Source organism: Netta rufina, assembly GCF_964035555.1.
Source record: "Netta rufina genome assembly, chromosome: 1".
In the NCBI taxonomy this organism is placed as follows: domain Eukaryota; kingdom Metazoa; phylum Chordata; class Aves; order Anseriformes; family Anatidae; genus Netta; species Netta rufina.
This window is the reverse complement of record NC_140123.1, coordinates 127,319,900-127,339,638: the sequence shown is the minus strand read 5'-3', so window position 1 is coordinate 127,339,638 and position 19,739 is coordinate 127,319,900. Positions and strand designations below refer to the sequence as shown.

General features: G+C 40.0%; 2 protein-coding genes across 2 annotated transcripts; one reads left to right on the top strand and one right to left on the bottom strand.

Annotated features, from left to right (window-relative positions):
- Positions 1-6,353: 6,353 nt before the first annotated feature.
- Positions 6,354-10,124, bottom strand: TMEM52B (transmembrane protein 52B; the record flags this gene model as incomplete). Its single annotated transcript, XM_084300174.1, has 5 exons — positions 6,354-6,604; positions 7,050-7,216; positions 8,186-8,224; positions 9,423-9,466; positions 10,077-10,124. 5 exons carry the CDS (start codon positions 10,122-10,124, stop codon positions 6,354-6,356), a joined length of 549 nt encoding a protein of 182 aa, XP_084156300.1.
- A 3,937-nt stretch (positions 10,125-14,061) lies between these two features.
- On the top strand, positions 14,062-19,739 carry LOC311217764 (C-type lectin domain family 1 member A-like; the record flags this gene model as incomplete). The annotated part of the gene is made up of 6 exons (XM_084300046.1): positions 14,062-14,149; positions 16,004-16,102; positions 16,463-16,612; positions 18,428-18,579; positions 19,185-19,303; positions 19,577-19,739. 6 exons carry the CDS (start codon positions 14,062-14,064, stop codon positions 19,737-19,739), a joined length of 771 nt encoding a protein of 256 aa, XP_084156172.1.

Here is a 19,739-nt window from a genome sequence, read left to right as displayed (position 1 = left end):
TTACTGACCAGCAAAAGACACAGTATTAATGAATGGATCAGCACTGTCAAATCAGCACAAAAAACTGAATGGTATTACCTTGGGCACAATGGGTGAGAGTGCATCAAATAATTATTTCATTGCATGCCTTATCCGGAGAAGCAGAACTTTTCCAAGGATGATATTTCAAGGGTGATATTTCATTTGTGCAGTGGTTTTGGTTGCAGCAATATGTGCTGAGTGGGGCAGCAGGCTGCCTTGGATGCCATAAGGCAAACCTCTAAGGCCACAGCAGTGACAGAGGTGAGAGATCCCAGGTTTCCCATATCTGATTCAACCCCATGTCAGTGCATTGGCAAGCAAGAGTAGAAAAAGACACACTTGCCATTTTGCAGGACTCTGCGTCTAGTGTGGTTAGAATGGAAAAAATCCAGATTTGAGTGGAGTCAGCTTGAAATCTGAAGAAATTGAAGAGCAAGCTGGATGTCCCTTAATGATGTCCTGTAACGGTGCTCCTAAGGTGTGCTCCTTGGTGGTAAAAACAGGATCAGAGGAACATAAAGCCCTGGTATTTTTCTAAAAGTACTCATACAAATCCTTTAGGCTGCTCCAAGAAACTCATAATTCAGGCATTACTGGTGGCTTTATCCCGTACACTGATATGCACACCTGATTTGCCTGCAGGGTGGGGCTCAGGCTGACAACAGAGTTTAGGACACGCCTATTACAAATCCCCACAGCAGACTCACAGTGTGAGCTTGTGCCCTCTGCCTTGTAAAGAGTCATTTCACGTACTGCCTGCCACCCACTTTTGCACTCTAGAGCCCATCGTTTCTTGAACTTGGAGGTCTTTTGGTGGCACTCTCTCTACAAGCCCAGGTACACCGTGATCTCTCACACTGCACAAAGGAGATATATGGATGAAACATATTTACTTAGATGCATATATACTGATGGTGGCAGTTCCCAGAAAATCTGGTCTGCCATGGGAATACAAATGGGTATGAGTTAGAAATCTCACCTACACTTACAAATTAAGCAAGTACTGTTGGGCCTGACACCTTAAAATGCCTTTATAGTGAGAGGTGATGAATAGGCAAGTTAGGGGTGTGTTTTTTCTCACCTGAATCATGACATCTACTCTTGGAGGGATGAAGTGTGTTCCATAAGAACTCTGGCAGACGTTTCAGTGCCTATAGGGTTACTACTCAGCACAGGGCTCTGTGGCCTCCTGCACATTGCAAGGACCAGCTCCAACAGGCATGTGCCAGGCTCTCTTAAGGACAGAGCAACCAACAGTGGGAATGGCATAGGTGAGTGTGTTTCAGTCTTTAATAGTTCACATAAATGATGTTAGTACAGGAAGCATCATCGACTTGTTTCTGTCTGTGCTTAGACACGTGGACATTTCCCCATGGTTGCAGGTAGTGTCAGAGGATCTCAGAAGGGTGAGTCAGAAGCAAGGCATCATTTTTGTTTAGACCTGGAGAAAATGCTGGTTTTGTGGCATAGTTCTTTTCACCCATGTTTGGCCTCCTTTTTGCTTCCTAATTACCTGCACCATAGCAGTTGCTAAGTTTACAGATCTGTTGAGAAGTAGCTGCCTTTCCTCAAGAGAAGATTTTTTATTGTTTCACCCAGGCCATCAGCCCACTGTAGCTGTTTTACAGACTGATCTCAAACTCCTGTTAATCACTGTTTCCAACTCCAGGATTATATATATATATACATATATATATATATACACGGATATATATATATACATATATGTATATATATATATACATGTAGCTCAGGATACTGAGCAAACATCTAGGTTGAAATTCCGTTACAAATAGGAGAAAAGTTTTGGGGTTCTTCCCTGGTCTGATGCAAAGACATGGGCCATGAGAGCATTGCTAGGTGACCTCCCCTCCCCCAACAAATCCCATGTGAGGATTACAAATCCCCTTACTGAACTTTTTCTGTCCTGATGATGCAGCCCTGAATATGCAGCCACAACGCTTGCTCCTCCCACTTTCTGCTTCCTCCCCAACAGGCACTGAATTCCCAGCCTCTCCGCCGGCTCAGTAAAAACAATAACGTCACTGGCACAACGGCAGGCAGGAAGATGATACATGCAGAAGCAGTAACAAACAGCTAGGCATCTGACTTAGAGTTCTTATTAAAATGTCAGCCCATGGGCATGTGACAAACCCCACATTCTGGATCCATGTGCTAGAGGGTGGAACTGGAAATGAGGTTGGTTATTTTTCCTACACTGAACTCCAAGCACAAAGTGGTTCCCAGAGTGGCCAAACAATGAGCGCTTTCTTAACTTTGAGTGTCAGAAGAACTCTGAGCATGTAGTGTATTGCTGTGTCTGCAGATCAAGCAGGCAGAGCTTCACTTTAAAAGAGATTCCCCAAGTACTGCCAGTGCTGTAGCCATAGAAACAGGAGATAAAAATATTTACTCAGAATGCAGGGGCAGGGGGCTGCAGCCCGTGCTGTGCTACGCAGAGCTCCTGGGGCAATGCTAGGATCTCTACAGTATTCGTCTGTAAGGTGTATCTACATAACTGGCCAAAATTCCATGACTTGAACATAAAATTATCCCTGTTATTTGCCTTACGTTTTTTGAAGGTGTCATCATAGGTGGATATCTCTTGAGCCAACCCTGGAGCTGCTGTTTACTTATATCAGCCACCTGAAACTCAGGATTCCCATGGATATCTCTTTCATTAGTACCTCCACTTGGGTCCTTATTCCATTTGCAGCTCCACAGGAACATTTTTTTTTTAATATTTTATTTTATTTTATTTTATTTTATTTTACTTTATTTTATTTTATTTTATTTTATTCTCTAGTATGCTTCACGCATATCAAAGCCTGTCTTGTCAGAAAACTTCTACTTTGTAGGCTGAATCTCAACCAAAGAAGGCATACCTGAAGTCACTTGCAATTCTGCTCTGCTGTCTGTCCATGGGCAGTTCCCCAATCCTTGCCTGACGTGTCTGCTGTATCTGCTGTGACCTGTCACCAGTTTATGCTGAATTTATAGCAGCCACAAAAACATTATGTGCATGTTGGTTCTGGGTAAGGGCACAGGGTTAGTCACTCCCAGCAAACAATGATTAACGGTGTAGATCTTTTCCTTCTAGGAAACGTCTCAATATTGTCTATGCTGAAGTCTCATCTCACTACTTAATTTTCTAAATTTTCTACAATTTCTTAATTTTCTACAGTTTCCTCAATTTTCTACGGTTTCTAAAAAGCTGCTCAAACAAAGCCTAAGATTATGTTATGAAAAACAGAACCCTTTTATTTATTTTCCAGGTATGTCCTTCTTTATTTGGGGACAGTTCATGTCCTTATTAATTTTAAATGAGGGGAAAACTGTTGCTACTTGATTTTTTTTTTTTTTAATATTGCATAAAAGTAGTAGTTCTTAATGTTCAATAGTATTTAATGTTTATACTTCATTTTCATTCCGAAAGCATAAAAGATCCCAGAAAGCTTATTAGCCATTATAAAACAACACAGAAGATATATTCAAAAACCAGGCTCTACAGTGAGATGTAACCACCTACAATGGAGAACAAAACAGCCAAATAACTGCAAATAGCAGTACCAAGTAGTAGCTTAGCTCTGTAAATAAGCATACTATACTTTTATGGGGTGTGGTTCTGCTTTACTTATTTATTTATTTTTTCTCCCCACAAAGTACACGTGGTCTTTATTGATTAAGTCCTCATTTTTAGATTGTTTCTGGAAGAGAGAACTTTGCCAATTCATAGCAGACCTAAGAACAAGAGTAAATTGTCTCCAGTCAATGACACCTAATTTTTGCTATTAGATACTATCTCGTATCATTACCTAGAGTCTGTAGATCTGTTACTATTTTATCTATCTATCTATCTATTTATTAATCTGGTTGTTTCATGTCCTGTAGGCTCTGAGTATCTGATTCATTGCTAGAGTTATAAATATTTTCTCTGAAATTGCTCATCTGAAATCACTTTAGTAGGAAACTATCCCTTAACAAGTGAAGTTATGTCTATCATTATTGTCACATTATTTGATCTCTTGCCAGCAAAAAAGCCTTGAGGTGTCTGCTCTACTATGTTACAATTAAGTGTGAGACATGCGAAGAAGAATGTGAGCAGATGGAAAAGTGCAGGAGAGTTAGACTATACTGGCTCTGTTCAGGGGAAATAAATTAGCAGGTAATGCCCAGCTCTGGGTACAAGTGACATGTAACTTTTTCCTTGAAACGGAGAAAAAGGAGATAGTAAAGGTTATGTGCTGTGGAGGAAGGGGAAATCAAGAATTTTAAATCTTCCCTTTTTATTGCACATCTTATCAAAATTACAGTGTAATTATTATTTAAAATTCTTAAAAACTGTTAATTCCTGTTCTACTAGTCATGGGAGGAATTCCAGCAGCAGGATTGCTGCCCTGTGGAGCACGTCTGCCATCTCATGTTAAATGCACGCACAGCTCAGCTCTCAGCCGCCTGTGTTCACAGGCAGGAGGAAAGGGGTGGAGGCAGTGGGGGAATGGTATGTTCCAAGTGGAAACGATTGTGAAGACTTCCAGGAAATTTCTGGTCTTGATAGTGCTTTACACATGTTCAGCCAATTCAAATGTCTCTGTTTGCTTCAGGCTTTGACTGTATAGTAAACAAGAGCCTTCCAGGAAATGCTCTGCAGCTTGCTGGAGAAGTCAGTCTTAAACTGGACTTCAGAGACCAGCTGATGAAATAGGTCACACTATTAGATGTTTCACAAACAGTTACTCTTATTTCAAATGTGTTGTAGAGCAGGAAAGACATAACCTTATATGTCATTTATTTTATTCTAGATTATCATTCATTAATGGTACAATTAGCTAACAACTATGTAATTCAGGAAAAAGTTCATGATCTAGGAAATCGAGACCCTCTTTCAATTCTCTTATTGGATATAAAATTTCTGTGACTGGGCAAGGTCTAGGACATCATCAAAGATGTTTTGGTTTTTCAGTTCTGCTTTATGTTGTCCCTGAAGGTATCTTAGCAACCTTCTCTAAATTCCTTTCTAAAGTTTTCCATGGTTTTAATTTCAACAGCAGTTATGTTCCTAAACACATTTGACAACCTGGTTCTTTCTCTTAACTACAAAATGATCATGTTTCTGTATTTCACAGGAGTATTGTGAAGATCAACATTATTATAGCAGGAAGGGCTGTGCAGGCACTTCAAACAGATGTGAAGTCCATGACCTGTGCATTCATATCAACATCAACACACACATGCAGTTAATTCATGACTGCTTATTATTTGATATTGGATGTTTCTTATTCTTTAATGTTTTTGGTTGTTGAACCTGGGATAGAGAAAATACCAATGTAGTTCAGCTGCCACCCTGTCATGATTCCCTAGTCCAAGGAACATTTAGAGATAGTCCATAACTATGCTCATCCAAACAGTTTGATGAATATTTCTGAATGATTCAACACCTCTATGTGGATCAGGAAAGACTTGCATATTATCTCTATCTGAGAAATGGCTTAAATCTTTTAGATGGTCTTATTTAGCTTGATTTGCTTTTGACTACAACAGTAGGAATAACTGATATATGATATAATATGAAGGTAAATGAATTATGATTGAATTTTATTTCAGCAGTAGTGTTCCTGCTCCTCCCATTGTTTGATATGTTATCACAGGTTTATGTTATCATAGGTTTAATTCAAATGCCAGAGCTTGTGACTGCTATTTCAGAATTGCTATACATCCTATTCAGGACCAGACAGTGCGCACTGTATAAATCATTTAGGGAACTGCACTGCACATGCTACTAGTGTATCCTATCATTTTCTTACATGCATATTGTATTCCTACACAGGTCTTTTTTATTAAAAAAAAAAAAATAATGCTGTGAATTGTTGGTACTTTTCGATAGTTTGGTTTTATTACTGCATAGTAAGTCCTTTTCACATTTTTGTTTTTCCTGGTATGAAAAGCTCTGCCATCTCCAGGAATCTTAGGCTGGAGGCAAGTACAATGAGGTAGCATCTGCCACTCCCTGTAGGTCTCCAGCACCAGCGTGCAAAGTACCTCAGCACCTTGATCCTGCTACCTCTTTGATTGTATATGCAAAATGCAATTCTAATGACATCTGTGTGTAATAAATGGACCTGGGGAATGCCAATGGGTGATTATCTCAAGGAGGTATCGAAAGGAACCATCAAAATATGCTGGATCTTGAACTGTTTGGAACTTTAGTATCTTTTTTTTTGCCTTTGTCATTAGACTAAGGAGTTTAATCTGGTAATCCTAGTCCTGCCCAGAAGAACTAGCCTCTGAATGAAATCATTCTCTATTTTACTGTCATTCACTAAACACAAGCACTAGCGTCCTGGGAGGGCTGGCAGGGCATCCTTGACCTCAGCAGATGTTTGCAGTTTTGCTTTGGGCACTGGATCCACATCTGTCACTTTCTGTCCGGCCTTGGCAACTGTGAACCTGCTCATGCGTAGAGCTTCCTCGTAGACTGGAGGGGTGTCGGATGCCGAGAGAGGTGATGTTCCCTGCACAGTGTTATGGGAGTGTGCCACTGCTAGTATTCTCCTGGCAGCAGGTCCAAACACCGAATGGAGAGCTGGAAGGGAGGACACAAAAGCCATTTGCCTTATCCTGAAAGTACCACACAATTAGAGCACAGTGCACAGGCTTTTCTGTCCCCATAGCCTGAATATTTTCCTTTCCTACCCTTTCATCCTGCCCTAAAGGGAAGAATGAAGCCCCCTTAGCAATATCCCATAATTGCTCCTTCATCAACTGGCACCAAGGCCCCTGTAGCTGCCCTTAGTTCACCCAAGCACGTCTTACAACCGATTCACCATCTGACCATATTTGCTACATGAGGCTTTTTGAGCACCTTAATTTATAGTATTTACAGATGCCACTTTCCCAGCATCCTGCCTGGGATTTCCCTCTGTCAGCCCATTGGGGGACCTTGAGATGCCCCACCCTGGGCTTTTCACAGTACATCCCTTCACAGTAGGGTGTACTGAGGTCCCCAGCCTCTGTCAAAGCTAACTCACAGGTAATGGTATTCTGGAGGGTGCTGTCATGATCAAAAGCAATGACGGTGACCTCGTAGGGCTGAGGACCAGATTCGTCCCCTCCTTGATGGCAATGAAAACAGCATCTCATGCAGACAGAAACCAGGCCACACAGAAGAAGCAGTCCACCAATCACAACCACCAGCCTGGAAGGGGAGAGAAAACAGAATTTGAGCAGAAAAAATCTTGTTTAGAGAGGGCATATTAAGATCTCTCCCTGCTTAAAGCAGGGCTAATATCAAAGCTAGACGCAATTATTTGGGGCTTTGTCCAGCAGAGTTTGGACAGTCTGTGGCGATGGAGATCCCATCCTTTCAGGCACCCATTCCAGCATCATCCTTAGGGTAAACACTTTTTATTCTATCTGACCTTCTACCTAATTTTCTGTATGATCAGAACTTCCCTGGATGCAGCTTGGCCCATGGTCTTGAATCTTTAAGCTGTGCAACTTTGAGAAAACTCTGTCTCTGTCTTCTTTTCAGATACACTTCAGCTTGTAGAAATCTGCAGTTAGGTCCCTTCCTCCCTGCCTCTTAGCCTCCTCCAGTCTGGACAGACCTAGTCCTTTCAGCCCCTCCTCACACATTGTGTCCCCTGATTATTTTGTTGGCTTTCCAAGAGCCTTGCTCCAGTTTATCAATTCTTCTTTTGTACTGGGGGAGCAAAACTGGACTAAATAATCCAGAAGTGTCCTAATGGAGAGGAAAATCATACCTCTCAATCTGCTGGCTACAATCTTACTAATGCAGCCTTGTAGATGTCTGACAACTGCTGTCCTTTTTAATCCCATCCTTAATTACTAAGGAAATGGACTGAAATTAGTAAAAAGATGAGCCTTTTAAAAGGCATACAGTGACATGAAGGCTTTATTAATATTGTGCTTGCAACTATACATGGAATAAAAAGGAGGCCTGTGGTGGCAAGTCAATGTTTGCCAAAGACAATGCAATGTCTAGGGGTTGGCTTGCTACTGCTGCAGAACATTAGAAGGTGTAAAGGGAATGCAGGGGGTAGCATCACCCTTTAGTGAGTTACAAGACCACATTTAATCCCACCATTTGCTACTGGAATTGTCCAGTGATACAGATCTTTAAAGTAATCATATGTCATCTTACCAGATATACCACAGATGGACCCACTCTGTACCTGAACAGCTGAGAAAAAGAGATACAAAAAGTAGTTAGACATAGAACAACAAATAAATGGAAAGATCCCCACTGTATTCTCTTCCAGCTTCCCTCACATTCCTGTGTTACACTGCAGCTTGTAAATGACAGAAAATATGAGAAAAACACAGTATTTCATGTAGGAGGCAGTTGCCCAACCTCATCGATCTTGTCAGATGAGTTTCCCTTCTGTTTTGCTTTATCTCTTAGTTGTTCCCCTGATATTTGTGCCTGACCAATTTGTTTTGCAAACCTTAGGAACTGCATCATGTTATAATTTCTCAACTTTCTTTCTTTTTTTTCACAATTCAGTCTGGCCAATGCTATGTTTTACTTTTTTTTTTTTTTCTTCTGACTTTCTCATTGATTTTTTTCTGTCCCTGTGAGTACATTTTAGATACTGTGTTGTATGTTCCTTTAGTTTCAGTCAGTTGAACTGTCTGTGCATTTTTAAAGATTTAGTCAAAACAGAATCCTAGTAGGACATTTTAGAATGGAACAGAATGGAATGGAACGGAACAAAACAGAGCAGAACAGGATAGAATAGAATTCAATGCAATAGTTCAGTTGGAAGGTATCTTCAAAGGTCATCGTGTCTGACTGCCCTCTTCAGGGCTAAACAAAAGTTTAAGCATATTAATAAGGTCATTGTCCAAATGGTTCTTGAACACTGACTGTCACGGGGCATCAAACAGCTCTCTAGGAAGTATGCTCCAGTATTTGACCACCATCATGTTAACGAAAATTTTCCAGATATCCAGCCTGAACCTCTCCTGGCACAGCTTTGTGCCATTCCTGTATGCCCTTCACTTGTCTTGTTTTCTGTTATTCTTACAAATAACACCACCATTCAGCAAAGAAATATATTTTAAAAACAAGTTTTTAAGGAAAGGTTAATTACAAATGCATAATCTCAGCTAATCAAAATTACACCAGAACACTATTAATCGTTAGAGTTATCCAAATAGGGATCAGAAACAGTACTGCATGATGAATATGTTGAATAGGTAGCAACCAATGCACTTAAATTTCAAAGCAATGGGCATTTTATGTAAGTTTTCAGTAGTCAAAATGAAAGTAAGCTTTTCTGGAAAATGTCTGTCACCATGTTATTAACACTGATGTCCACTACTACCTTTGACCTTCACAGTTTTCTTAAAAGAGTGCAAGATCTCCAAATACTCACAATTCAGCATTGAGACACCCTTCCTCGCCCCTCACTTGGGGGAACTAGAAGGAGAAAAACAAATAAGATATGCAACATTTGTTTCTGTCACCATAGACAGTTACCTGTCTGAATTTCCTATGGAAAGGTCTCGCTGTTATCTTCAAAAATTTCCCTGTATATTCTGCTGCAGACTTAAAGTTACTGTGATGGCAACTTCACCATTTCGCATCTTAACTTCACATAGTCAATAAAATCCTATTTAACATTGTTTCCAGCACAGACTCCAACTTCCCTTTGCACTCACCACAAGTTTCCCTTTTCCCTTATATGTAGCTATGCCATACTACAGATGTAAATCCTTCTCCATGCTCAAATATTGGGAGTGTATATATATGGGGAATACATATTACACTCACATCAATTTGAATTTGTCTCTGTCTCTCCAGCACTCCTACCCTTCTCATTCTTCTGTCTTGGGTACCCTGACCTCTGCGTTATCATCCCTGGAATAACAGCAATTATTCTTCTCTTCTGCATTTGATATGCCCAATTATTTCTAGTATAACAGAAATTCCTGCTATTATCAATTGCTAACAGCTGTCCAGCTTTCCAAGGTAACTCCACAACTAAGTAGAGACCATATGAAAAGGGACTGAACTTGGTGTGACTTACCCATAAGAAACACCCTAAAACAAAGCAGATCATGACAAGGCTATGCATCCTGAAGGGGTGCTTCTGTGGCCTCTTGCTGGCTCAAGCTACTCGGTGACTTTTCTTCTTGTTAGATTCTGTTCATCCTCACCTATTCACTGATTAGAATAAAGAGCACACTCCTCGTATGTTGAATCCAGTCTCTTCCCACTCTACCTCTTTCAATCTGCCTCTGGGTCTGTCCTTTGTCTCTACTTCTCGGGCTTTTGTTTTTACTCTTCTGTTCTCTGTCACCGACAACTCCTGTTTGGTTCTGCCTGTCACCTTTCGTTATTTTCTTGATGTGCTTCTTCCTCTCTTTTGAAGGGTTCTCTGAAACCTTCCAGTCAGATCAGGAGAAAAGCGGTACTTAGGAGTTCTTACTTTAGATGTTGAACTAGTTCAATGAAGGGTATCAAGAGATCTCTGCAGATCTGAACCTTCTCTTCTGTGAGCAGAAAGGGTCTGAGTTTGTTCATTACAAATTATTCCTCTCCCCGCCCCTACCCTGAGGGGAGTGGGTTGAAGGTCATGTTATTGACCTGTTTAAATGTGTATCAGATTCTTCTCCCTCCTCCAGTACTTTTTCTGCCCCTTACCAATTCAGATTCAACCTATTGACTTTATCCATGTGATCAATGTCTAGAGTGTGTTACAACTGGGAAGTTCCTGCTAGGTGAAAGAGCTTGCAATATAATAAATAATTGTGCACATATATGTGCATATACTATGCCTCCTGGATCTTCCACTTTAAGGCTCTGCCATCATGCCTGTTACCTGTAGTCTCCTGCTATGTCAGTCCTGCAACTATCAGTCTGCTTACTTCTCTCTCACAGGTCCCACTCTTGAATGTCCTGCATGGCCAGCCAAATCTCCCCAAATACTTTGCATCATAGGGGATACATGTTAATTCTCCTATCTGGATACAATAAGTCCTGCAATTAGTTAAATTAGAAGGTTCCATTCGACAACCTGTTATTGTTCTTTACTTTGTAGAGCTGCTTTGGATTTCTGTTACTGCTTATGACTAGTCAGAATATGATTACTTGCGTAAAATTGTGTTCATGTTCTCTTTCTCTTTTGAATAGCTAAAACAGAAAAAATGTTCAGTAATAATGTTACTATTTGTGTTTGGGAACCACCTGGGACTGGTGTATAAGTATATGTTAAGGGCAGGATAGCAACTAGAGAGACTTGTTGTTCCATGTTGCAATCACATTAAGCTGGTGAATCATTAGCCTTGGTGATGCATTTTAGAGTTGCAGAGCAGAACCAATTAATTCATGAACATAATGCACAGTTACAAGGCAGGCTAAAAAACATTTACCGTGCTCCAATTATAAAAGTAGTGGTGCAGTGTAAACATTCCTTAGCATCATTCTCTGTCTCTTTCTCTCTCTCATTGCTTTTGTTTCTAAATTAGTTTACTACTGGAAGAATGTTTCTGCATCCTGGTGGACAAATAAGAAATATAGAAACATGAGCTAACAGCTTCCTGTTTATGTGGGAAGTGGACAATATTATTTTTTTCTCTTTCTCCTGAAACTCTTTTGTGTATTATAAGAATTTTAGTGGAAGATCTCTGCCAATCACAAGGGTGGTAGAACTGTAAAATAGCTTTTCTTGTATGTACAACTTTAAAAACTGTTAGAATAAAATGTAGAAAAGAAGAGCAAATTATTAATGTTTTTCAGGGGATTTTTTGCTCATAATTCAAAAGATTACCAGTTGATTTTTAGCTGAAATTCAGTCTCATAAGAATTTCAAATTCTAGAAAGACCAAACTGAAGAAATATCAGATAGAGTGGTAAAAAGAAATCTAATGAAAAAGCATCAGTGTAGCATGAAGATCTGACCCATCCAAAAGCATACCATAACTCACTCTTGCTGAATTTCATTGATCATTCTTTTTCTATTTATATGGCATTGCCATCAATACTGTGTTTCTAGTAACCTGTCTGTGGCCCTGTCATCCAACAATGATTTCAATTTCTGCACTTTCCCTTGATATTTTGCCTCAGTCATCTCTATATTTTATTTGTCTTTGCTTGAATTTATTATTTTATTTTATTATTGAAGTAAAAGTTGTCGTTCATATTTTACCTTAGCACCTTTCAGACGGTTCTAAAAATGTGATCAGACTCTTACAGAATTGCTAAAACAAACAAAAATGTCCCATCACTGACTTTTCATTGTTCTTTGACATAGTTTAAAATCTAATAGTCCATGCAACAGTAAACTATGTGATTTCCACATATCTTTCCTTGGATTCTAGAGAAAGCAGATCTGAGTGTGGGCAGAAGATACTCTTGTCCTGTCTCAGCTATCCTGTTCTGGTTGTATCAGGGGATGGATGTCAAGCCTGTTTTTTATTTCTTAGTTAGCATGATTTTAACTGGGAGTAAAACTTCTTAAAGCATGGAAAAAGGGCTGCTGTACTGCTTACTCTTGGAAATCTTTCAGAAGTTGCTGTTTGATCCCTCTTATTCTTCCAATGAGTATTCCACTAAAGCCAGCTTGATTAGTCATACCCAATACTTCTCCAGGGATATTTAGAAATGTAAAATGCAGAAGACATTTGGGACTCATGAGGGCCCCTGATACTATTGCTGGTGTAGCCAGACATCATGAAGATTTTTATATATTTTACAATGGATGATGATAATCCAAAAGGGTTCTGTCACTTGTGAAACAAAACTGTATCTTTATCAAATGAACGAGGTGCAAAGGAGCAGAACACTTCCACATTTCATGTTCCTTCCACTGATGGCATAATGGTTGTTGAGAGAAGGTATGACAGAAGATTCAGAAGCACCATCTCACTGGGGACAGGCCAAGACACTCCTGGAAATTAACACCTATTGGCCTCTCTGTGTCTTCTGCCCAGATGCTGGGGCCTAAGTTACTGTACTCATTTCTTCCACTCTGAGATAAAAGTTTGGGATTCTATGCTACTTGGTGCTCTTCCTCTGTCACAGAGATTCACAGATGGTGAGGCCAGCAGTTCTTGAGCTGTGTGCAGCAGTGCCACATGCAATAAAACAGAAGGTTCAGGTTTCATTCCTGCCTTTTTTTCTGCAGACATAGAAATACTGGTAAACTTGATAAGCTTCTCCATCATACTACCAGCACTTAGTGTTCTAGAGACCATGGGGCAGACTCTCAAGCTGATGGGTGGCTCTTCCTTGGATGCAGTGGCAACTCCTAGCACAATGACTTGCTACCGTGCTCTGTTGTTCTTGCTAAAACGAGGGAATTGTGATGTGTCATATGTGACTGTGCCTAGACTGCTTCTAGGCCTGAGATAGGAAGGACAGCTGGGAAACTTTTTCATGTTCCGGGAATGGGCAATGGCTTTGACAAACCTATGTGCTACCCCATCAGGACAACTGAGATGTGATCATAAACAATAAGCAAAGGAATAATTCCCACTTAATTTTACCTCCATTCCTACTCATAGCAAGTAAGACTGGGGAGCCATTTTGGCTACATTTTCTGAATATTAATCACCGGAGAATAAAGCCAGGAAACAAATGTTCCTGATGCTGAAAAACTTCAAGGAATAGTTTAGACATAATCCAAAATTAACATCAGTTCCCTTTTAACTCTTGTCTTCCTTCTTTTTCTTTCTACAGAAAGGGTGCAGTCCCCAGACTGGGTAACTATGCATTTGTTCCATTAATTGAAAACTGGAGATTTCCATGCCCCATTGCAATCTGCATACACAGGAGAGTTAAATACTATTCCATGAATCCATTTTAGAAGCTTCTGCTGCGTGTAAATAACCCTGGCACCTCTGTGTCATGAAGTCCTTGAGAATGTGCAAAAAAAAACCTTCTGACTTCTATATGAATCACTCTATCAACTCCCAGTGACACTGAGCATATATCTTATCCCAGCCAGAACCTAAGCTCTGTTTCTTCTGTGGAATCAACCCAACCTTTGATTTCTCCTGTAGCCTTCAGAAATGACCGAAGAAGTGACATATGCAGACCTGAAGTTTGTGACATTGGAAAAATTACAAACCAAGGACATCCAGACTGCCAGAGCAAAAGGTAGTGTTGATGTTCGGTGGGGACAGCTCTCCACAGGGCAAACTTTCACCTTGGATAATATTTTGATGTGGTGCTCAGAGGAGATTGTCACCTACGTGTTTCCAAAGGGAGACCTTTGGACTCAAATCTTCAAAGAAATTGGAGGGACAGAAAAACAGCAGGATGTTAAAAAGAATGTAAGTCTGGAGAAAGGGGAAAAAGTGCTTAGATTTGAGAGACAATTAGAGTTGTGGGATGCAGTTAGGGGAAAAAAAAAAAAAAAAAAGCATGTTCAGGCTAGATATCAAGTGTCAGGTCCTGGAAGTTAGTGAAGTAATCTATCTAAGGAACTCTGTAAAGGTCTTTCAACTTTAATCATTTAAATATGAGTAACTGAAATAAATGCTAAGAAAAGCAGGTTATATATTGGGGGGGTGGGGGTGAGGATGAACAAATACATATTTGTACTTAAAAAATCATAAAAAATATGCTATATAGCTTCACAGAAGACACAGAGGAATGTGGGAATGTGGCTGATCACAAATCTGTACTCTGTACTGTACACATTCGTGCTTTTAAATTGCTCTGTATGAAAGGTATGAGAAAAACAAAGAGATTTTATGTTCCAGCCTGAGTAACTAGATGAATTTATTAGGCTAGCAGTTTAAAGAGCTCTTTCTGAAATATTTTTTTCCTTATTAGCTAGTCTGTGATTATTTCATACTTATTTTTCAAGGGTTCTTTGTATTTTATATTTGGAGGTTGAAGCTGAATTCCTAATAGTCTAGTAGGGTTAATCCCAACTGTTAGGTTAGAGGGTTAGGGAACACAGGAAATAAAAGACAGAAGTATCAGAGGCGGGTATCCCAATTATTTCTGTTGGTGACTTCAACATAATTTAAGTATTCTCACTGAAGTGTTGCACTGGAGTCTACCAAAAGAAGACAAAAGACATGAATCACAAGATTAATTCCCAGTTTGGCAGGTTAGGCATCCAAAAGTCAAAATACACCAATATCTCAAAGCATATGAAAATTCTGACCATGTTTTGAGCCAAATATTTCCTTGACAGTCTTTTCACACATGTGAAAGTCTATGCCGTTTAGCTTTATTTGTTCAATTTGTATTCTCTTAATACTTCATAGCTAAACTAATCTCTATGGCCTACTCACTTCCTAGCCCCAAATTCCTGAGGAGGACTGATCACAGCCAAATGGCAGGACAATTTTTTTGATGTAATACCACTTACTAGTATACTGGAATCTCAGCAATTTACTAGGCAGAGTACTGGTCATGTTGTCTTGTGCAATGTAGGATCTGGAGACATAAAGATGAGAGGTGCCAGTGTCTAGTTTTGGGATCCTCAGTACAAAAGTCACGGACATGCTGGAGATAGTCCGAAGAAGGGCTATGAAAAGGATTAAGGGAATGAAGTATCTTATATATGAGGAAAGGCTGAGAAAACTGGGACTCTTCAGCCTGGAGAAGAGAATGCTCAGGGTGGTGGTGTGTATTTGTGTGTTTCTCTTTAATGTATTCAAATACCTGGAAAGAAGCTGTAAACATTGGTGCCTACTGCCAAGATAAGAGGCAGTGGGCACATACTGGAAACAGGAAGTTTCTTCTCAACATTAGGAGACATTTTACTATGAGGGTGCCTAAGCACTGGCACAGGTTGCCCAGAGAGGTTATGGAGCCTTCTCCTCTGGAGGTATTCAAAAGCCATTTCGTCATGGTCCTGGGTCACCTGCTTTAGGTGGTTCTGCTTGAGCAGAGGGGGATGGACCAGACAACCTCTAGAGGTCCCTGCCAGCCTCATTCATTCATTGATTCTGCGCCTGTTCTTGATGCTTTCCTTCTTTTTGTGTATCTTAGAGTCTCGCAGTCGATCTTCCTGTTGGCAGCTGGCTGCAATGGTGCTTGGGGTCATCTGCCTAAGTTCAGTGGCAGCTACAGGAGTCTTAGCAGCCAAGTGTAAGTATGGTCACAGAAGGGCTGCTCAGAGCTGTATGAACAACTAGAAGCAATTTAAGGAAAACAATTAGCCCAAAGAATTAATGGGAAAAAGAAAAAAAAAGGAAAAAAAAAAAAAGAAAAAGATCCTTTTCTGGAAGAATTTACCCACTCAGGAGACTCCACAGACTTCAAAATCATGATGTAGTATGTGTCAGGATGTAGATATGTCTTATGTAGTACACACAAAGTGAAGGTAGGTCAAGTATATTTGGTTTTGGGGAGGAATATGCATCTTCGGTAAGTTTATTTGGGTGACATTGAGCCCTATGCCTTTAGTATTAATGGAACAATTTCATTCTTGTTTCACTGTCATTCAAGTCATCTTGGTCTGCCACGCTGTGCGTGAAAGGGATGAAAACTTCACCCTGCAAAAGGCAATTATGGAAAACCTCAGCCAGCAGTTGGAGCACCTCCAGGCTCAGAATTTGAACTTGTCAGAAACTGTAAAGCAACTTGCCACCTCCAGAGGTACATACTGGTGGGAAGAAGGTGATTCCACCTCATGGTAACCACAAATATAATTGTTTTCTATCAAAAATATTGAAAGGAAAGTTCAAAATCTCTAAAATTGCTCTGAATTGTTTCTTTGGAAAATTAATTTCTGGTGAATCAATGAAAAGACTGCATTTCCATTTTTTAAGTATCAGTCTCTTTGAAGTATGTTTACTGACTTTTTGCAATGGAACTTTTTAAAATCCTAAAGCAAAAAAAAACATTTTAATTCAGAAAGTACCCCAATGATGATACTTTTGTTTTTATATTAAAAAAATGTGTTTTCAATAGGCAAATTCATTGATGCCACCATTCTCCCTTTGTTGTTGTCAGTTTCAGCGAATTATCATGAAAAAAAATAATCGTGGAAAATTCCTACTAGCTCTAGTTGTCTGGAATGCTTTGACCACTCAAGACATCTTCATTCTGTTATGTAGTGGATGCAGCAGAGCAAATACTGCTGACCTCTACCAAATAGGTTTGGAATCACTGGCCTTAACAGTTTATGGACCATATCCAGAGGGTATATTTTAACTTGTGTAAAATAATGGTTCGAACCTTTAATATTGAATGGGCTAAATATGCTAGATTATCACATAATGGAGGGAAGAGAATCATTATAAATGAAAGGCTTGTGAAAGAGTGACAAGATTATCGTCTTTGTAGAAGTCTGCATTTGAATTTAACGGAAACCAGAAGCTACTTGTAAGAGTCAAATGCACTGTGCTGTGCTATCTGTTGCCATCCAGCATCAAGTCCCCATATTCCCAGCTGGTACTGAGTTGTTATAATATCAAATTGCCTTGTGAACTGCAAAACAATAGTCATGATCCACCCAGTAGGTTGGACCCAGTTCCCAGAGTTCTCCAAAATATTTTATCTGGCAGGTCTTTTTGCCACTTGTGATTATTTCTGTTTCCAACTAGAAAATGGATTTTCTAGATTGTGCAAGAGTGGTGGAAAAAATAAGTATTTTGAATTCTCACTGGCTTCAGTATTACTCAGGGTCCCAACAAGCAGCTAACAGAATAATGTGGCAGAATGAGCCAAAGTGCAGCTGTCAGAAAGGTATTTTTGGAAGAACAATGGGTGCAATATCTTTCATTTTGTCTGGCCATCACTATCTGCCATCTGCATGCTGAATCCATAGCATATATGAAATGCTGCCAGAGAAGTTCCAGTATAAGTTGCTTTGCAAAGCATATAGGAGGGAAGAGCTGCCCCTTAAGTTGTTAGCAAGAAACTGAAAGTTCACATGAATAGAGATGACCCCATATGACTGAAAGTCTAGGTTCCCTCTACCTGTATGCCCACCTAGATCCATGTCTCTGTGAACATAACTCAATTGTCAAAATTTCCTCTAGTTGTACTATACTAGCACTCTCCTACCAGCAGTTATCCCGTTGCATGGAGAAGAAAGAAGCATACCCCAGCACTCCATCTCATTGTGAAGCTGGCAGCTGCTTCAAATACAGTGCAAAAATCAGTCATTATCAGTTCTACAGTTCTGGATTGCATACACATATTTTCACAGGCTTTCTGCTCATATTACAAAAATCTTTAGTATTTGTTTATCTGATTTTAATTTTGAAATGTTATTCTGGCCTTCTGGCAACTGTGTTTATAAAGTCTCCCCCGAAGGCATGAATTTAGCTTCAGAATGAAAGAGGAGTTGCTGCTTCTCTGTGATAGAGAGGCTGTGCACTGCTCTTGTGATCTTGCAGAAATCCACTAGACTAGAAGAGACTGCCATCACTGACAAAGCTGATCAGGTGCTGTTTTGTTTTCAAGGATATAAATGTACTCCTTGTCCTGAGACCTGGCTGCAGTATGGGGAGAACTGTTACTACTTTTCAAAGGAATGGAAAACTTGGCAAGAAAGCAAGGCTCGGTGCTCTGCTCTGGAGTCCAGATTTCTTAAGATAGAGAGTAAGAAAGAGCTGGTAAAGATTCTTTTTTGTTGTTCTTTCCTTTTTCTAATTACATGCACTACATCTAATGTGGTCTGAACAGCCACTCCATCTTTCTACCGGAGCAGTATGTTATGGCATGCATGTGCTGGACCAAACGACAAAAACTCAGTCTCTGCCTCTTTGAAGTCACTCTGCTTGTACTGTGGCTGTACTCTCTCTTATGTATCTTCACTGACTTCAGGAGAGTTAATTGAGACACACCAGTCTACATCTAGAGCCTCACCCCACTTCAGGTCAAATATAATTGAGCTAGTACTCATTAGCTTTAGAAGGGTGTTAGAAGGGAGTAGTTATCCTATATCCTTTACCCAGCTATGTGCAGTCTGTGGTTATCTCAGTGACCATTTTAGCTGATAACTTCTAAAGGCTCTAGGCAGGTTAGTTTTCCTTACCTCCAAAATAGCAGATTGCTGCCAGAAGTAGGAGGCACTGCCCAGAGTCACTTGCAAAACAATGTTTATTACACACAGGTGTGAATACTTCACTTTAATTTCCTTCTTTCCTTTTCCAAATCATAGGCGGTTATGAATGAAGCAGGGATGTGATTCACAGGCTTCACATTTATTTCTGTACAGGACTTTGTAATGCAATCAGCACAGTCTTACGGTTCATATTCTTTCTGGACTGGGCTGTCTCACAATGGATCTGAGGGACCCTGGCTATGGGAGGATGGATCAGCTTTCTCCACAGATCTGTAAGTGACTATGCAGATAGGAACAGACCAAGTCCATGCATATTTCTTGTGAACCAAAGGCAGGAGCCTTTAGCCACCACTTAGTACTCAGCTGCCCATCCCCACAGTTTATCATCAGATTGCTCATCACTTGTTTATTTATTCAGACAAGCCTCCATAAAAGGGCTTATATGCTAGTGTGGGTCAAATAGGTAACAGCCATCATGAATTATTCTATTAGTCTGTGGATTTTTTTTCATGGGATGGTGAAAATCTTTGTTATTTTTTTCACAGGTTTCAGATCCAAGAAACCAGCTCAAGACCTTTCGTAGAGTGTGTGTGGCTTCAGGGTTCAAACATAGGCACTGCACAGTGTGGTGAATACAAATTTTGCATTTGTGAGAAAATGGTGGATCCTGCAGTGATTGAGCAAGTGAACTACTCAGACAGGCAGTAG